Raw genomic sequence first — 20,127 nt, forward strand, 5'->3', positions numbered from 1 at the left:
GTGAGCACACCTGTGAGCACATCCTTACACACCTGCACACCCACACCTGTGAGCGCTGTCACGTGAGTAAGCTTGACTACCGAGTCTTCCTGGATTTGTTCCACTATGTGACCCCTTCCTCTCCCTCCTGCTCCTCCTGCTCCCATCTTGATGCCACCCACAAGTCTCGCCAGAGCAGTACAGATGTTGACGTCACGCTGTTAGATCCTCAGTACTATGGGCTAAGTAGACCCCCTTTCTTTACTTAGTCCAGGGCTTTGTATATTTTGTTATAGTAATGGAATATGGGTTAATGTACACAGATGGGTGGTTTATAATTATTCATTTAAAGCTGTTCTGTTCTTACAGGCACATATTCTATTTTTACAATTTAAAATATTAAAGACAAAATACTTTTTAAATGAGATAAAAATAGTTGGTACAAATATCCATAAGAAAATGGTGTCACGGGCTGGTGAGATGGCTCAGTGGGTAAGAGCACCCGACTGCTCTTCCAAAGGTCCAGCTTTCAAATCCCAGCAACCACATGGTGGCTCACAACCATCCGCAACGAGATCTGGCGCCCTCTTCTGGAATGTCTGAAGATGTACTTACATATAATAAATAAATAAATCTTTAAAAAAAAATTAAGAAAATGGTGTCACAAGACTGAAAGGGAACTGTGCACAGTGGGTCCTGCCTACAATCCCAACACTCCGGAAGCTGAAGGAGCAAGGTGGATGTGAGTTCCGGCCCCGAGTGAGCTCCAGACTGAGAACCTTTCTCAGAAATAAACGTAAGGATAAGAAACGGCCCGGGGGCCGGGCGTGGTGGCGCACGCCTTTAATCCCAGCACTCAGGAGGCAGAGGCAGGCAGATTTCTGAGTTCGAGGCCAGCCTGGTCTACAAAGTGAGTTCCAGGACAGCCAGGGCTATACAGAGAAACCCTGTCTCAAAAAGAAAACAAACAAACAAACAAACAAAGAAACGGGCTGGGGAGAGTGCTCTGCAGGGGACCTAAGCTCAGTGCCCAGCTCCCACACTGACTGGCACATCATGCCCATAACTCCAGTGCCAGAGGACCATAACCCTCTCCTGGCCTCCAGAAATACACATGCACATAAAAACACGCTAAAAATAACAAGAAAACAAAGACTGAAACCATAAAAAGCAGTTGAGTCCAATATTCTCAACACAAAAGTAAATATCATACATTCTTTTTTAAAAGTATCTACCATAGGCCTGGTATTGTGGCTTTTAATCCCAGCCCTCGGGATGAAGAGGCAGGCACATCTCTGAGTTCAAGACCTGGAGTGAGAGTTTTGCTTTGTTTAAAAACTCAGTTATGTCATGTGAATCTGGTTTTGTTTCCATCCCAGGTGTGGCTATGGGGCTGCTTCAGTTCGTCCACAGCCATTAGCTATGACTGTCTCATGCTTTAGGAGGGGTATGATTTTTGCCAGCTGTGGAGATGTTACATTTGGAATTCTGGGGATGCTGAAGAGGGGACCGAGTTAGATCCCTATGTAGGGGGTGGAGGTGACTCTGAAGAAGGAGGAGGAAGAAGGAGGGGAGGAGGAGGAGACTGCTTCCTGTACTGCTGCTGTAGGTAGAGGCACAAGAATCCAATAAGAATAACTATAAATACGACAACAGTGGCCAGCCTGGTCCACAGAGCAGTTCCAGAATAGCCAGGACTGTTATGCAGAGAAACTTGGTCTCAAAAAAAACAATAAGACCAAAACAAACAAACAAACAAACAAACAATCAGAATTCCAGGTAAGCCACCCACCCTAGAACCTTCCTTTACTTCCTCAGTGTCCCCCCACCTTATCCCCAATTCTTCTTCCTTCTTCATCACCATTTTCCAGTCCCCAACTGGGGCGGTGACCCCCTGTTCAACCACAGGCCACACCAGCCAGAAGACCAAGCAATAACTAAGGAGCAAAGCACCCATGCAGCAAAATAAACCCAGGAGTCAGCACCTAGACCTACAGCCACCCCAAACCCAGACGCCTGGACGCCAGCATAAGAACACAATCAACTACAGTCAGGCGATGCTACCACCAGAGCTCAGGTATCCTACCACAGCAAGCCTTGAAGAGTCCGCCACAGCTGGAGCACGAGAAAAAAAATTTATGAAAAGGAAATTAATATATCCCTTAAAGAAATTGAGGAAAACCAGGTGGTATAGTGGCGTACACCTTTGAGCCCAGCACTGAGAGGCAGAGGCAGGCAGATCTCTGAGTTGGAGGCCAGCCTGGTCTATAGAGTGAGTTCCAGCACAACCAGGGCTACACAGAGAAATCTTGTTTTGAAAAAAAAAATCATGGAAAGACAAACAAAAAATGGAGGAAGTGAAAAAAGAAAGAAAGAGAGGGAGAAAGAGAGAAAGAAAGCAAGCAAGCCAAGAAGAATCAGACAATTGAAGGAAACAAAACTGTTCAAGGCACGAAAATGAAAAGGAAGCAATACAGAAACCGCAGCCTGAGGGAGCTCTGGAAGTGAGAGATCTGGGGAAGAGAAAAGGAACAACAGACACAGCATCACTATAGAATACACGGGATGGAAGAGAGAATCTCGGGCATTGCCAATGTGATAGAAGAAATGGATGCATCCATCAAAGAAAATGTTAAATCTAAAAAATCCCTGACACAGAACTGTAGCTTCTCTTTTGACTTTCTTTTTCCACCCTTTATCCCCCTCAATTTCACCCCCTATCACTAGATAGAAGAGAAAGAAGGGGAGTGGTCTCTGGATCTAATTTCTTTCTTGTTCTTTTGTTTGTTTGGTTGGTTGGTTGGTTTTTTTGTTTGTTTGTTTGTTTGTTTTTCCTGGTTTTTCCAGACAGGGTTTCTCTGTGTAGCCCTGGCTGTCCTGGAACTCACTCTGTAGATCAGGCTGGCCTCGAACACAGAAATCTTCCTGCCTCTGCCTCCCAAGTGCTGCGATTAAAGGCATGCACCACACTGCCCAGCTCTTCTTTATTGTTTCTTGAGCACAGCTAATAACAAACCACAACCAACCTGGCAGTTATGTACCCTCTGAAAAGTTCCCAGAATTCCAACATGACACAATCACAGAATGTATCTGCAGCCGATACCATGCTTCTGCAAGAGCCCAAGGCAAATCACAGTCAGCTGAGGCAAAGCAGCCCTGGAGCTTCACCTGGAATTAAAATGAAAATGTATTCTTCCTGGGACTAAACCACCAATCAAAGAAAACACACGGAGGGACTCGTGGTTCTAGCTGCACATGTAGCAGAGGATGGCCTAGTCGGTCATCAATGGGAGGAGAGGCCCTTGGTCCTGTGAAGATTCTATGCCCCAGTATAGACAACCACCCCTAATGAGATCTGACGCCCTCTTCTGGTGTGTCTGAAGTCAACTACAGTGTACTTATGTATAATAATAAATAATTTTTTTTTAAAAAGTGTGCCAAAAAAAAAGAAAGAAAGGAAAACGTATTCTTATAACATTTCTGTATTTTTTAAAGGAACCAAAATTCCAGATTTCTCACTAAACAAAACACCCAGGAAACCTGGGACACTATGAAAGGACTGAAAAGAAGGAAAAGGGGAAGGGGGAGAAGGATCATCCCAATTCAAAGGCCCAGAAAGTATTTGCAACAAAACCATAGGGGAAAATTTTCCTAACCTAAGGAAGGCAATGTCTATAAAGGTACAAGAAGCATACAGAACACCATACAGACTGTGTTGGAGTGATGTTTTTGTACATTATGTGAAGATGTGTCTCTTTCGTTCCTTGCCTGCCAACAGCACCTTCTGACTGATCAAAATAAAAAGCCTATGGCTTATAGCAGAAGACAGACTAGAAGGTGGGACGTCTGGCAGATTGAGGGACTCTGAGAAAGAGTCAGGCATGGAGAACTTTGTTACCCAGACTCAGAGGAAGCTGGACTTATGAAACTGAGGAGAGCCTACTAACCAGTCAAGTGGCTGACGTAGAATAATATAAATGGGTTGATATCAGTGAAGAGCTGGTTGGGGAGCAAGCCTAAGCTGAAGCCATAAGCACCATAAGTACATAAGTCTCTGTGTCATTATTCAGGAACTGGGCAGGGCTTAGAAAAAGCCCAAAGAGTTACAGATTATCAGAAAAGAAAGTCCCCTTGGCACATAATAATCAAAACACTAAACATACAGAACAAAGAAAGAATATTAAAAGCTTCAAGGAAAAAAGAGCAGGTAACATATAAAGGCAGACCTTTCAGAATTACACCCGACTTCTCCATGGAGGCTGTATAAGCCAGAAGGACCAGGAGGGATGTCCAGCAGATCACAAATGCCAGCCCAGACTACTATATCCAACAAAACTTTCAATCATCATAGATGAAGAAAACAAGACATTCCATGATAAAGTCAAATTTAAACTATATCTATCTACAAATCCAGCCCTACAGAAGGTTCTAGAAGGAAAACTCCAACTAAAGGAGGTTATTTACACCCATGAACACACAGAAAATAGCCTCACACCTGCAAGACAAAAAGGAAACATATACACACACTACCATCACCAACAAAACCAACAAGGAAGCAGGAATTAACAATCATCGGTCATTGATAGTTCTCAATATCAATGAACTGAGTTCCCAGTAAAAAGACACAGATCACAAAATGGATGTGAAAACAGAATCCATCCTTCTGCTGCATACAAGAAACACACACACACCCTCAGGATCAAAGAGACACCACCTCAGAGTAAAAGGTTGTGAAAAGATTATCCAAGCAAATGAACCTAAGAAACAAGCTGGTGTAGCCATTCTAATATCTAACAAAACAGACTTCAGACCAAAGTTAAGCAAAAGAAACAGGTAAGGACACTCCATACTCAAAAGGAAAACTCCATCAAGATGGTGTTTCAAATCTTAGCATCTGTGCCCCAAATGCAAGGGTATCCACATGTGTAAAGGAAACACTACTACAAGCCGAGGCAGTGGTGGTGCACGCCTTTAATCCCAGCACTTGGGAGGCAGAGGCAGGCGGATTTCTGAGTTCAAGGCCAGCCTGGTCTACAAAGTGAGTTCCAGGACAGCCAGGGCTACACAGAGAAACCCTGTCTCGAAAAACAAAAACAAAAAAGAAAAGAAACACTACTACAGCATAGTTTATACATCCTGACACAATGATACTAGAAGACTTCAATACCCCAATGGACAGGTCACCCACCCAAAAACTAAACTGGAACTAACAGACATTATGAACCAAATCACCCAAACACAAAAGAGTGTACATTCTCCAAAACTAACCATATACTAGGTCACAAAGCGAGTCCCAAAAGATGGAAGAAAATGGAAAAAAATCCCTGCATCCTATCAGACCATTATGGACTAAAACTGGACTTCAGCAACAACAGAAACAACACAAAGCCTACAAACTAATGGAAACTGAACAACTCTACTGAATGAAAACTGGGTGCCGGGCAATGGTTGTACACGCCTTTAATCCCAGCCCTTGCGAGGCAGAGGCAGGCAGATCTCTGAGTTCAAGGCCAACCTGATCTACAGAGTGAGTTCCAGAACAGCCAGGGCTACACAGAGAAACCCTGCCTCGAAAAAGAAAAAAAAGAAAAAAGAAAAAGAAAAAGAAAAAAAGAAAACTGGGTCAAAGAAAGAAAGAAATTAAAGACTTCCTAGAATTCAATGAAAATGAATATGCAGCATACCCAAACTTATGAGACATGATGAAAGTAGTGCTAAGAAAAAAAAAAAAAAGAGGAGGGGCTGGAGAGATGAATCAGCAGTTAAGAGCACTGACTGCTCTTTTCTTCCAGAGGTCCTGAGTTCAATTCCCAACAACCACATGGCGGTCACAACTGTCTGTACTGGGATCTGATGCCCTCTTCTGGTGTGACTGAAGACAACTACAGTGTACTTGCATAAGATAAATCTTTTTTTTTTTAAGCACTTTTATACTAGCAATTTAACAGTACCCCTGAAAATTCTAGGGAAAAAAAAAAAAGGAAGCACCCAAAAGGAGTGGATGACAGGAAATAATCAAACTCAGGGCTGAAATCAATAAAATAGAAACAAAGAGGATAGAAACAATCAATGAAACCAAGAACTGGTTCTTTGAGAAAATCCACAAGATAGACAAACTCTTATCCAAACTAAGGAAAAGGCAAAGAGAGTGTATCCAAATTAATCAAGGCAGAAACAAAAGGGAGGCACAACAGCAGACACTGAGAAAACGCAGAGGATCGTAAGGACTTTAAAAACCTGTACACCACCAAATTGGGTAATCAAAAAGAAATTTTCTGAACAGATACCACTTACCAAAGTTAAAGGAAATCAGGTAAGCTATCTAAGTAATCCCCATCACTCCTAACGAAATAGAGGCAGTCATTAAAAGTCTCCAAACTGGGGCTGGAGAGTTGGCTCAGCGGTTAAGGGCACTGACTGCTCTTCTGAAGTCCTGAGATCAAATCCCAGCAACCACATGGTGGCTCACAACCATCTGTAATGAAATCTGACGCCCTCTTCTGGTGTGTCTGAGGACAGCTACAGTGTAGTTAGATATAATAAATAAATAAATACTTAAGAAAAAAAAGTCTCCAAACTTAAAAAAAAAAAAAAATCCCAGGGCAGATGGTTTTAGTGCAGAATTTTACCAGACTTTCAAAAAAGAGCTAATGGCAATACTCCTCAAACTATTCCACAAAATAGAAACAGAAGGAACATTTCCAGATTCATTTAATGAGGCCACAGTCACCCTGATAAAGAAAGAGAATTGCAGAACAATTTCCCTTATGAACATAGGTGAAAAAAAATACTACATAAAGTACTCACAACCAAATCCAAGAATACATCAAAAATGATCATCCACGAGGATTCAGGGATGATTCAATATGCAAAATCTGTAAATGTAATCTACCATATAAACAACCTGAAAGGAAAAAGAAACGCATGTCCGTCTCATTAGACACTGTAAAAGCCTTTGATGAAGACGAGCATCCTTCATGATAAAAATCTTGGACAGCTCAGGGATACAAGGCATGTACGTAAACACAATAAAGGCGATTTACAGAAGCTATAGCCAACATCAAATGAAATGGAGAGAAACTCAAAGCAATTCCACTAAAATCAGGGACGAGACAAGGCTGCCCAGTCTCTCCCTATCTATTTAGTATAGTACTTGAGGTTCTAACTAGAGCAATAAGACCACTGGAGGAGATCAAGCAAATACAAATTGGAAAGGATGAAGTCACTGCCTTTATTTGCAGATAGGACAATATATATAAACAACCCCAAAAATTCTACCAGAAAACTTCCTACAGCTGATAAACGCCTCATGGAAGTGGGTGTATACAAGAGTAACTTTAAAAATGTCAATAGCCCTCCTATATACAAATAATGAACGGGATGAGAAAAATCAGAGAATAGCTACAAATAATATAAAATATCTAGCCAACTATACTGGCTAGTTTTGCGTATCAACTTGACACAAGCTGGAGTTATCACAGAGAAAGGAGCTTCAGTTGAGGAAATGCCTCCACGAGATCCAGCTGTAAGGCATTTTCTCAATTAGTGATCAAGGGGGAAAGCCCCTTGTGGGTGGGACCATCTCTGGGCTGGTAGTCTTGGTTCTATAAGAGAGCAGGCTGAGCAAGCCAGGGGAAGCAAGCCAGTAAGTAACATCCCTCCATGGCCTCTGCATCAGCTCCTGCTTCCTGACCTGCTTGAGTTCCAATCCTGACTTCCTTGGTGATGAACAGCAATGTGGAAGTGTAAGCCAAATAAACCCTTTCCTCCCCAGCTTGCTTCTTGGTCATGATGTTTTGTCCAGGAATAGAAGCCCTGACTACAACACCAAGCAAGGAAAATACTTGTAAAACAAAAATGTCGAGGATTTGAAGGAAGAATTGAAGATATCAGGAGATAAATCTTCCATGCTCAAGGGTTGGTAAAATTAATGTAGTAAAAAGGCCATCCTACCAAAAACAATCTACATATTCAGTGCAATCCCAAACAAAATTCCAACTCAATACTTTACAGACCTTGAAAGGACAATACTCAAACTTCCACACAAAACCCAGGATAGATAGAACAATCCAGAACAACAAAAGAACTTCCAGCAGTATCATGATTGCTGATCTCAAGTTGTACTACATAGCTATACTAATGAAAATCACAGAGTACTGACATAAAAAACAGATAGATTGATCCATGGAATTGAAACAAAGACCCAAAAATAAATATACACACCTGTGGACATGAATTTTGATTTTAAAAAAAGCAGAAATACATAATGGAAAAAGAAAGCATATTCAACAAATGGTGCTGATCTAACTGGATGTCTGCATGTAGAAGAATGCAAACAGATCCATACCTATCACCCAGCATAAAAGTCAAGTCCAGATGGATCAAAGACCTCAACATAAACTAGATACCCTGAACCTGAAAAAGAGAAAGTGGGGAATAGCCTTGAATGCAGTGGCACCGGAGACAACTTCCTCAACAGAACATCAATCGTGCAGGCTCTAAGATCAATTCATCTCAAGAAACTAGGCATCAACAAACCAAATAATCCGATTAAAACTGGGGTACAGATCACAACAGAATTCTCAGTAGAGGAATTTCAAATAGCTGAGAAACAAATAAATGTTCAACATCCTTAGCCATTAGGGAAATGCAAATAAAAACTATCCTGAGAGTCCACCTTACACTAATCAGATTGGCTAAGATCAAAAATACAAGTGACCGCTCATGCTGGTGACCATGTGGAGCCAGGGGAACACTCCTCTATTGCTGGTGGGAGGGCAAACTTGTTCTAGCCACTTTGAAAGTCAATATGGTGGTTCCTCAAATAAGTTGGACTCAATCTACAGCAAGACCCAGCTATACTGCTCTTAGGCTTAAACCCAAAGGATGTTCCATCTTCTTACAAAGACATTTGCTCAACTATGTTCATAGCTATTTTATTTTATTTTATTTTTTGGTTTTTTTGAGACAGGGTTTCTCTGTGTAGCCCTGGCTGTCCTGGAACTCACTCTGTAGACCAGGCTGACCTCGAACTCAGAAGTCTGCCTGCTTCTGCCTCCCAAGTGCTGGGATTAAAGGAGTGCACCACCACTGCCTGGCAGCAATTTTATTAAAAATAGCCAGAAACTGAAAACAACCTAGATGTCTCTCAACCAAAGAACAGATAAACAAAATGTAGTACATTTACACAGTGGAGTACTACTCACCAGTTTTAAAAAATGATATCATGAAACTTGCAAGCAAATGGATGGAACTAGAAAAAAAAAAATCACCCTGAGTGAGGTAACCCAGACATAGAAAGGCAAACATGGTGTGTAGTCTTAAGTGGACAGTAGCTGTTAAGTGAAGGAAAATCAGGCTACAATCCACAAATCCAGAAAGGCTAAGTAGCATGGAGGGTTCAACGAGGGTCTCCCTAGGAAGGGGAAATAGAATAGATTCTGCTGATGGGGTGGGTGGGGATGGGAATAGGAGGGATCAGGTAGGGGAAAGAGACGGAAAGAGAGAGAACAAGGCATTTGAGGTGGGGGGCATAGTAGAAACAATGCAGTTGAAACTCTCAGGTGGGCTGGTGAGATGGCTCAGCGGTTGAGAGCACCGGCTGCTCTTCCAGAGGTCCTGAGTTCAAGTCCCAACGGCCACATGGTGGCTCACAACCATTCGTTATGAAATTTGATGCCCTCCTCTGGAGTGACTGAGGACAGCTACAGTGTACTCACATATAATAAATAATATATAATAATAAATATGATAAATAATATATAATAAATAAATATCACATATAATAAATAAATAAATATTTTAAAAGAAAAAAGAAACTCTCAGGAACCTACAAGGATGGCCCTAGCAATGGAGGACATAAAACCTGAACTGTCCATCTTCTGTAACCAGGCAAGACTTCCTCTCATGGTGGGACTGGGACACCAATCCAGACAAAACTTTTGACCTACAACCTGTCCTGCCTGCAAGATGTGCTAGGGCAATGGTGGTACAGACCTTGTAGAAGTAGTCAACCAATGACTGGTCTAATCTGAGGCTCAACAGGGAGCCCATGCCTGACACGGCCTCGATGACCAGAAACTAGAGGCTGGATAGACCAAAGACTTAGCATGAAACCCAACTGGCCAAAAGACAAAACCAAACAAAACCAAAACAACAACAACAAAAAGATACCTAGTGATGTTCTGCTATACTCATAGATCAATGCCTAGCTCAGTTGTCATCAGAAAGGATTTTCCAGCAGCTGATGGGAATGGATACAGAGACTCACAGCTGAACATTTAGCAGAGAGAGAGAGAGAGAAAGAGAGAGAGAGAGAGAGAGAGAGAGAGAGAGAGAGAGAGAGAGACCAAGTTGATAATCTCCATAGGGTCTCTCCCCTTAGAGCTTGGGGAACCCTGTGGAAGAGGAGAAGGGAATTGTGGTGTTGAGGACACCAGGAGAGCACCGCCCACAGAACCAACTAAGCAGGACTCATGGGGGCTCTGAAGCAGTCTATGTTAGGTCCTCTGCATAATATATATATATATATATGTATATATATATATATATATATGTGTGTGTGTGTGTGTATATATATATATGTATATATATATATATATATGCATATCATATATATATTATGGTTGTTGGCTTGGTTTTTTGGGGGAACTCCTCACAATGGGAGTAGCGGGTGTCTCTGACTCCATTGTCTATTCTTGGGACCCATTTCCTCCTACTATGTTTTTTTGCCCAGGCTTGAGGTTTTATGCCTGGTCTTATTTTATCTTGTTCGGTTGATGTCCCTGGGAGGCCTGTTATTTTCTAAGGGGAAATTGGGATGGGGTGGGCATAGGGGGTGGAGCTGGGGGCAAGGAGAGGTGGGGGAAACTTCTCAGAGTGGAGGGAGAGGAAGGAGGAGAAACCGTGGTCGGACTGTAGTATACAAGAGAAGGATAAATTTTTTAAAAATTTCTCTACCATTATTTCTTAATTTGGCTTTACTTTTTCTTTGGGGACGAGAGTGGATGTGAATAGAGAAAAGGGTTTTGTTTTTAATTTTATTAATTCCTGTACTTTATGTATGTGAGTGCTCTGTCTTTATGCACATCAGAAGAGGAAATCAGATCCCATTATAGATGGCTGTGAACCACTGTGTGGTTGCTGGGAATTGAACTCAGGACTTCTGAAAGAGCAGTCAAGTGCTATTAACCACTGACCCATCTGTCCAGCCTGGTTAAAAAAAAAAAAAAGTTTTTTAATGCATATGGAATTTGACCAAGCTGAGGGCTGGGGAATGTAGCTTGTTTGGTTGAATGCTTGCCCTGCATGCACAGGGCCCTAGGTTTCACCCCCAGTATCTCATTAGAGGAGTTTTGATGGCCTGTGACAGAAATCAAAGTCCTTGGGAAGTAGAGATGAGAGGACTTGAATAAGGTCCTTTGTTATCCTTGACCACACAACGAGTTCTAGGCCAGCCTGGGCTAGTTGAGACCCTGTCTCAAAAGCTAATCAAGTTGAGGCCAACAAGATGGCTCAGTGGGTAAAAGCACTTGCTGCCAGTCCTGATGACCTACGTTCCATCCTGTTCTCCACATGAAGACAAGAGAGAACTAACTCCCACAAGTTGTCTTCTGACCCCCACACATGTCAGGGCACACGCACCACAGACTCATATCCAAACGATCAGTCAATCACTAGACGCAATAACTTTTCAAAGATAGGCATGGGGAGGAAGTAGAGGTTTACCTGAGGCACACAAAACTTCACTACAACTAGATATTTTGCCCATATCAAAATAAGTAAGTCGGGGCTGGAGAGATGGCTCAGCGGGTAAGAGCACTGACTGCTCTTCCAAAGGTCATGAGTTCAAATCCCAGCAACCACATGGTGGCTCACAACCATCCTTAATAAGATCTGATGCCTTCTTCTGGTGTGTCTGAAGACAGCTACAGTGTACTTAGATATAATAATAAAATAAATCTTAATAAATAAATAAATAAGTCATCTCTTCAAATACAATAAAGTCAAAAATCTCAAACTTGATAGTGTTGTCCCTGACTCTGTAGCCCATCGGACAATAGTAACAATTTAATAACAGGCAAGTTGTGTGAAAGGAGACCGATTTGCCTAACTAGAACTTGTTTAAAAACAAGCAGAAGTGAATCTGGACAATCCGGTCAACTGGAACTTTCAGTTGCAGAACTGAGCGCTGGATTTGATTCCTCGTTTCTTTAATGTATTCATTTCTCCGGTCAGTACTTGGACTTGGGCCTTGTCCCTGCTAGGCAAGTGCTCCCCTAACTGAGCTCCAGCCCCAGCCACTCCTGAACCCTCCCACCCCAGGACTGAGCCCGTGGCTGTCACAGGTCCCTAGGAGCCTCCTCGGAAACGCCCCCTGCACTCACTTTACCTCCTTCCCTGGAACTATGGCCTCAGAAGGGCAAGCAAGCTGGTGTCCTGACTCCTCCGAACGGGAGGTGGCTGTCCCTAGCGAGCTGGAAATGAAGCCGGGTCGGGTTGCCGCCTCTTAGGCGCCTTCCCAATAGAGCAGCCGTCAAGAGCTGCGGGAGGTTGACTCTCAGGCCTGGCCTCAGGCAGGCGCAGCCGAGGAGCGAGGAGGCAGTTTTCCGGGTTCTGACGGAGAGGGGGCACGGTGACCTTGACCTCGCGACTCCCCCCTCCCGCCCTCCTTCCTGGCGTCCTGTGGAGAGCCTGGGGCAGCACAATGGCCGCCCCGTCGGTCTCACCGCCCGGGCCTCGAGATCCCCGCTGAGCTCTCCAGCCGCTGTCTGGGTGAAAAGGTCCGGGAGGCCTCGGCATGGAAGCTTAGCGACCTCCCCAGGCCCTCCTGCCCCCTGGAAGGCAGTTCCCACATCGTGAGCCTACGAGGCCTTCCCTGCCCTTTCCGTGTCTCTGCGCCTATTGCTCCCGTCTCGCCTCCTTCCTCTACCCACGCGAAGGAGTTTGCTGTGGCGCTTCCCGCGCGCGCGCGAACACACGTGCTCGCAGCTTCGGACTGCGCGTGCGCCGCAGTGCCTTTGCCTCTGGGTGCAGCCCTCCTCCCCTGTGTGACCCCAGTGCTTTGATTCCTTGACGCCACAGGCAGAAATGGTGCAAAGACTTAATCTTCACATTTATTCCTTGTTGATTTCAAACCACTGATAATTACTAAACGCCTCCCTTCAGGACCAAAACACACACACACAAAGGCCGACTAGGGATTGGATTTTAAGGACAGCAGATAAGAATTAAAAACTGGCAAATGAGAGGCCCAGATGTGCCACCAAACCGTGTTCCATCCCAGGCCTCACAAGGAAGAAGGGAAGATAAGTGTCTCAACCTATCTGTCCGATTATTGGAACAATGAACCGGAAAGAAAGGGGAATCTTCCCCTAGGAATCTCATGCTGGGAAAGGGAAAAGATGCCAACCAATTGTTAGCGCGTCCCTGAATAGGATTTCACATGGCTCTAAGAGCTTGGGCGACCACAGGTTGAGGCTGAAGCCCAGACGATGGTGGGTTAGTGGTGGGTAGGACCGCATGGTGGACTGCATAGACATGAGTAACATTAGCCTTCTATTTACACCTCAGTCTCAGTGCGGGACCCCAAAAATGGATTGGAGGGGATCATCAGATTGCTTTGTGCCCTTCCCAATGTGACCACACTGTGTAAACCTTTTTCTGTTTCCTCTAGAAATTTGGTTCTTTTACTTTGTTTATTGGAGATGGCAGAACCTGCCTTGGAGCACAGCCTGTGACAGGAGAGGCCCAACCCCGAAAATTTATCTATCTTCTGCCCTCTATAAGCACCATGTGGTGCACACACACACACACATCGTTAAAAAATTTTTAAAAAATGGAAGAACAGCTTCCAATGTTGGCCTCTGGCCTCTGGCCTCCAAAGGTGTGTGCGCGCACACACACACACACACACACACACACACACACACACACACACATACATATACACATACAAAAAGAAAATAGATGAGCCATGTCTCAGAAGGCAGCTGCTGTCCCAGAGAACTAGGCTTTGGGTAGATAGCTAGGTGATAGGAACTTCCCACAACACTAGAAATCTGTGAGGAACTGGGGGCTTGACAAGTGTCAGGGACTTCTTTCTGGGCACATCCTAGGAAACTTTGAAGATGCTAGATATGCTCAAGTGACCCCCACTCCAGTGCCTGGCTTTTCTGGGGCCTCCTCCCCTCAGGTTTCTCCGCAGAGGTAGGAAGTGCCATCTGAGGTTCACTTCCTCCACCGGATATTCAGGCACTGCCTCGCTGCCCTCCTCACTCCTGGGACTGTCACACCTCTTCTGTAGCCCTTTCACTTCCCCAGGGGTCCAACCCTGGCCCCCAAGCACATCTGAGCACCTGCTCTAGAAGAGAGAGGGCAAAGAGAGAGACCCAGGGAAAGAGACACACAGGACAGAGAAGGCAAAGGCCCAGAGAGACAGAGACAGAGAGGCAGAGACTGCACGGTGGCTGGAGGCTAATGGGTGCTGAGCAGAAGACCACAGGGTGCAGGGGGCGGAGCCAGTAGCCAGTGAGGTCAGAGTGTCTGTGAGGTTGGCCTCTGCAGAAACAACCTTGAAGTCCCAGGACCCACGTGAGTGGAAGTCCATCAGAAGCCCCTGTGCACCCTGCCTGAGCCATGGACACCTGCGAGGAACCCATTGTGTCCCTGGCACCCACATATTCCAAGGACCCTCAGGTACTGCTGTGCACTCCGTGGAACTCGTGAAGAAGATAGGGCCCCTGCTGACAGTCACTAAATGAACAGGGCGGGGTGGAGCTCCACCCCCCCGGAACTTCCTCTTTCTCTGCGGGCTTCCTTTGTGCCTCTCAGTCTCTGTCTTTCTTTGCCCACTATTCCCCTTCCCCCCTGCGGCCAACACCTCTTCTGTCTGGGTTCCTCGAGTGGGTCATTCCCCGTCTAGGCGAAGATGTCTGCCCAAGAGAGTTGCCTCAGCCTCATCAAGTACTTCCTCTTCGTTTTCAACCTCTTCTTCTTTGTGAGTCTACTTATGGCTACCCAGCCGGGGTCCCAGGGCCACAGTGGCCCTTGATCTGCCCTAGCCTCATTTCTTCTCTTCCCCTAGGTACTAGGCGGCCTGATTTTCTGCTTCGGCACCTGGATCCTCATTGACAAGACCAGCTTCGTGTCCTTTGTGGGTGAGGGGGGCTGCGCAGTAAGGGAGGGTCTTGCTGGGATGGACTTGAACCCAGAACCCCACCCCAAGGCATCTCCTGATATCTCACTCGCCCTGGGGAAACTCTCCATAGCTACTATCTTCCCAGGTAGGGCTCCAGCTCTGGCTGGCACCCCACTGGCACTGCCAGTAAGCTGTATGTGTGCTGGTAAGTAGGAAATGTAGAGCAGATGTAGCCGGTCATGACTGTCGTCCCAGCACACAGGAGGTAGGCGATCAGGAGTTCCAGGCCATCCTAGACTACACAGTGGGTTAGAGCCCAGGCTGGATAATGAGGTCCTGCCTCCAAAACAACCACAGTACCATGAGGTCGCGGTTAGAAACAGTAATAACCGAAATGATAGATATTTCTCAAATACTTCCTGTGTCTCATTTTGTACTGGAACTCAGAGACTCTCCCTTGTTGAGGTTCAGAGAAGGGAAGTCTTTTGCTGGGTGTCACACAGCCAGGAAGGGGAAGAACAAAAATAAAGTAATAAAAACAAGGAAACCATTTAAGGAGGGAACACCAAAACCATAGCAACTCAGACTCACCACATTGACCGCTGGGTTGAACAGTGTTTTCATTCGAACCTCGCTCAGAACAATTCTAGGATATATGTGGTGGCTCACACCTGTCACCCCAGCACGGGGAGGTGTAGGTGGGAAGATCACAAGGTTCCAGGTCACCCCTGGCTACAAAGTGAGTCCGAGAGCAGCCTGAGTTACCTGAGACTCTGTCTCAGGAAAAAAAAAAAAAAAGGGGAAAGAAAAGGGAAGGGAAGGGAAGGGAAGGGAAGGGAAGGGAAGGGAAGGGAAGGGAAGGGAAGGGAAGGGAAGGGAAGGGAAGGGAAGGGAAGGGAAGGGAAGGGAAGGGAAGGGAAGGGAAGGGAAGGGAAGAAGGGAAGGGAAGAAAAGAAAAGAAAAGAAAAGAAAAGAAAAGAAAAGAAAAAGAAAAATCCAGTAAATCGATCTTTTACTTCTTTGCCTTCAAAAAGTTTAAGAAATGGATTCAGCTGGGCATGGTGGCACATGTCTTTAGTCCCAACACTTGGGAGGCAGAGGCGGGCAGATCTCTGTGAGTTCAAGGCCACCTAGATTACAGAGTTCCAGGAAGGCCAGAGCTGTTACACAGAGAAATCTTCTCTGAGGGGGGGGGGGGAGAGGGAGAGGGAGCAGAGAGCAGAAGCAGAGGCCCACCCAGGCAGATTCAGAGGAAGGGACATGGGGATCCAAGAGCCGGGACCCTTCCTGGGTGGCCGAGTGGAGCTGCTGTCCTCTCCTCCGCCCACTCTCACAACTTGTCACCACCTCAGGTTTGTCCTTCGTGCCACTGCAGACCTGGTCCAAGGTCCTGGCTGTCTCAGGTGTCCTCACCATGGCCCTGGCTCTCCTGGGCTGTGTGGGGGCTCTAAAGGAGCTGCGCTGTCTCCTGGGCCTGGTGAGTGGCATTCCCCACCACCCCCCCACCCCCCCACCCCACCCCCGTTTCAGGCCAGCCCCTGGGAGACCCGAGGGGCTGAGCTTCCTCTCCACTCTGTCCTCAGTATTTTGGAATGCTGCTGCTCCTGTTTGCCATACAGATCACCCTGGGCATCCTCATTTCCACTCAGCGGGTCCGGGTGAGTTTACTAACATCATTACCCCAGGCTTGGAGGTTGAGGGTTTGGGGCGGGGAGAGAGAAAGGCAGGTGGGCACTGCTATCAACCAGGAAGCTGGGCTGTAGAACAACACACTGAGAAAGACACATGGACACAGAGATACAGAGGCATGTGGTGAATGAAAGGGAAAGATGAAGTAGTGTTGCTTGTGCTCAAATCCCCACAGGCTGAGGTGGAGAATCATATTAGCATAACAGACCAAGGAGGTCACATCGACTAAAAAAAAGGGGGGGGGGTCATGTGTGATGGCACACCCCTTTAATTCCAGTGCTCTGAAGGAAGAGGCAGGCAGATCTCTGTGTGGCCAGATAGGCCCATAAAATAAATTCCAGGACAGGTGAGGTTACATAGAGAGACCATGGAGAGAGAGGGGAGGGTAGAGACAGACACGAACTGACTTCCACTTGGTAGCATTTATTCAGCTGGCTGAGTGTTTGTTGGTTTGATCCCCAACACTTGGTATCTGTAATCCCAACACTCAAGATAGAGATGGGGGGTGTGGGGGATCAGGAGTACTAGACCAGATGTAAGCTACAGAAAATTAATTTTAAATTTATTTTTAAATGATGATTTAAAAAAGAAGATGCAATGGAGACCCAAAGTCCCTTAGAAACACTTCTGAGATTCTGAGGAAGAGAGTCACTGCCATGAAACCTAAAGTGGCAAAGTTATGGTCCTGGGGTGAACGCCATGGGAGGTGGCTGGGGCCGGCAGGGTGACTGAGCCCAGCCTCATCTCCATGCTCTCAGCTGGAGCGAAGGGTGCAGGAATTGGTGTTGCGGACGATCCAGAGCTACCGCACGAATCCGGATGAGACAGCAGCAGAGGAGAGTTGGGACTATGCACAGTTCCAGGTGTGTGAGCTCGTGTCTCCTATCTCACAGTCTCCGGTCGTCTCAAAACCTTAGGCTCTGAGCTCTAACGTCTCAGCTTGGCCTTGCTTGCATGTGGGCTGCAGGTCAACTATTTCCTCATCCCCACACTTGCCAAACTGCTTGAGCACCCCCAAATGGCAGCATTTCTGCCCTCATGTAACTAAGTTCCCAGATCCTAGACCCTGGGGTTGCTCCACCCCGATCCCAACATTTCTATTTTTTGGACTCCCGCCCCCTAGACACATATAGTCCCGCTCCCTATCCACTTATCCCGAGACAACCACACCGTCCAAAATTTCAGGCTCACTCTAAGTCATGTTCCTAGTCCCTCGGCCCCATCATACCTCCAGCCCATTTACACACCCACCATCGCAGGCCTGGCTGCACACCTACAACCCGTGACAACGGGCCCCTGACTCTGTCCCCTTCCCCATCAGCTGCGCTGCTGCGGCTGGCAATCTCCGCGGGACTGGAACAAGGCCCAGATGCTGAAAGCGAACGAGTCTGAGGAGCCCTTCGTGCCCTGCTCCTGCTACAACTCCACGGCGACCAATGACTCCACCGGCTTTGATAAGCTCTTTTTCTCCCAGCTAAGCCGGTTGGGGCCGCGGGCGAAGCTGAGGCAGACTGCTGACATATGTGCACTCCCTGCAAAAGCCCACATCTACCGTGAGGTGGGACTAGCGGTAGCGGGTAGCTCTGGATGGACCTGTGGGCCTGGGCCTGGATGGGACACAGGAGAAGACGGCCGTCTGGTGGGAGGGACGTTTAAGGGGTGGGATCTTAAGAGAGTGGGCAGGATTTGGAGGGTGCGGCTATAATCAGAGGCGTGGCTTCAGGACGAAGGGTAGGAAAAAACAAAAACAAAAACAGAAAGGGCAGGAATCTGGGAGGTGAATGCGGCTTCAAGATTCCAGAGCAGAAAGATGGGCGGGGCCGGAGAGGACAACTGATGTGGTCCAGACCTACACGTGGCGTGACGTCAGAAGGCAGGCCTTGGGAGGGTAAGGCCAGGAGAAAAGGCCGAGACCGAAAAGGCAGTCCCTTATAGGTAGGCGTGACCTACTCAGGGGCATAGTATGCCAGCAGATCCTGAGCTGGACTGGGCTACTAGAAAGGTAGTTACGGAAGGGGCGGAGTCCTCTGAGGGTGAGAGGCGTGGTCTAAATAAGGATGGCACCTGGAACGCCGGCCCGGGGCAAGGCTTGGATAAGACCTGGATGGATATCTAGGCATTGAGTACCTAAAAAGGGATCCAAGGGTTCCCTTGGCTTAAGGGTGAGTTGCAGAAGCAACGCCGCCTTTACACGTCTTCTGCATCCCCAGGGCTGCGCGCAAAGCCTCCAGAAGTGGCTGCACAACAATATCATCTCCATAGTGGGAATCTGTCTGGGAGTCGGTCTTCTTGAGGTGACTTGACCCCGTCCCCATGAGTGATTTGTCTATTGTAGATGTTTTCCCATTGCCGAGGTAACGCGCATACTTAGCGGAGGCATTATTTATCAAGCAATAGCATGGGGTGGGGCGGAGGCCTGACTTCTCTAAACTCTGAATGGCTGTACGCGCAGTGCTGCCTCCTCCCCTCTCTCGCAGGTGAGCGGGATGGCGCTGTGTCTGCAGCTACAGCGCCGAGCTAGAGAGCCCGCGCTGCCGCTGTCAGGAGCCGAGGGTTCGAACCCTACCCCAGGGCTGAACTCTGAAGGCAGCGGCGGGCGCTGGGGCGGTCTAAGCAGCGGCAGCGGACGCAGCAGCACCCCATGGGGCAGCTGGGGCATGGCGGGTGCCTGCCCGACATGGGGGGACAAGGCTCCACAAGGCAAGCTACCCATGGCGCTGGGGCCCTGGCCCTTGTGGGATGCAGAGGAGGAGCCACCTGAGACCGAGAGTGTGGGTGCTGAGGAGGTCGAGGCTGTTGCGGAGCCTCCAGAATAAAGGACCCTAGGCTTGCCTTGAGCTTTCTCTTGCAGACTGCTGCTGAGCTTTTGCTCTCAACGCTGCCAATCACTCACAGATCTTATGCATGCCCATCCTTTGCCTCTCCCTTTGAGTACCACCCTTTCTCCAACCCTGAAGCATCTCCTTTTTTCCCAGCTCGGCTTCATGACGCTCTCAATATTCCTGTGTAGAAATCTGGATCACGTCTATGACCGGCTGGCCCGGTACCGCTAGGCCCCAGCCCACCCGTCGGCACCCACGCACCTCCATGCAGTCAGGAAATGTTTCCTTCCTGGTTGGTCACAGGCTTGGAGCCCATGCCTCAGGCCTCATCCCCTGGGGACCCAGCTGTCTGCCCTATCGACAGCCTTCACTTTCCCCACATGGCCAGGGACTTTTGTGCCCAGCTTCCTTCCCTTCCCGGCTCCCTCCTCCCCACACCATCTGTCTGCCACCTCCCACATGTCACCTCAAATAAATCCCTTTCGGGTTTTTGGTTTT

The 20,127-nt window shown here is 47.1% G+C and overlaps 2 protein-coding genes across 3 annotated transcripts in view; one reads left to right on the forward strand and one right to left on the reverse strand.

Moving 5' to 3' along the window:
- The window catches only part of LOC110298550 (orphan sodium- and chloride-dependent neurotransmitter transporter NTT5), a 32,674-nt gene extending 19,782 nt beyond the window's left edge, over nucleotides 1-12,892 (reverse strand). The window contains exon 1 of the mRNA XM_021167870.3: nucleotides 12,371-12,892. The gene's annotated coding sequence lies outside the window, so the exon portion shown is untranslated. The remainder of the gene's footprint in view (nucleotides 1-12,370) is intronic.
- A 1,666-nt stretch (nucleotides 12,893-14,558) lies between these two features.
- Nucleotides 14,559-20,126, forward strand: Cd37 (CD37 molecule). Of its 2 annotated transcripts, none has more exons than XM_021167144.3 (9): nucleotides 14,559-14,676; nucleotides 14,903-14,977; nucleotides 15,065-15,137; nucleotides 16,471-16,595; nucleotides 16,702-16,776; nucleotides 17,566-17,670; nucleotides 18,129-18,365; nucleotides 19,018-19,101; nucleotides 19,783-20,126. In XM_021167144.3, exons 1-9 carry the CDS (start codon nucleotides 14,617-14,619, stop codon nucleotides 19,858-19,860), a joined length of 912 nt encoding a protein of 303 aa, XP_021022803.1. In that variant the 5' UTR covers nucleotides 14,559-14,616; the 3' UTR covers nucleotides 19,861-20,126. The 2 variants fall into 2 exon arrangements, with proteins under 2 accessions (XP_021022803.1, XP_021022800.1); XM_021167141.3 differs by lacking the exon at nucleotides 19,783-20,126 and adding an exon at nucleotides 19,285-19,774.
- Nucleotide 20,127: the final 1 nt, after the last annotated feature.

This window comes from Mus caroli, unplaced genomic scaffold, assembly GCF_978045245.1.
Source record: "Mus caroli unplaced genomic scaffold, Mus_caroli_1 scaffold_8, whole genome shotgun sequence".
NCBI classification, from domain to species: Eukaryota; Metazoa; Chordata; class Mammalia; order Rodentia; family Muridae; genus Mus; species Mus caroli.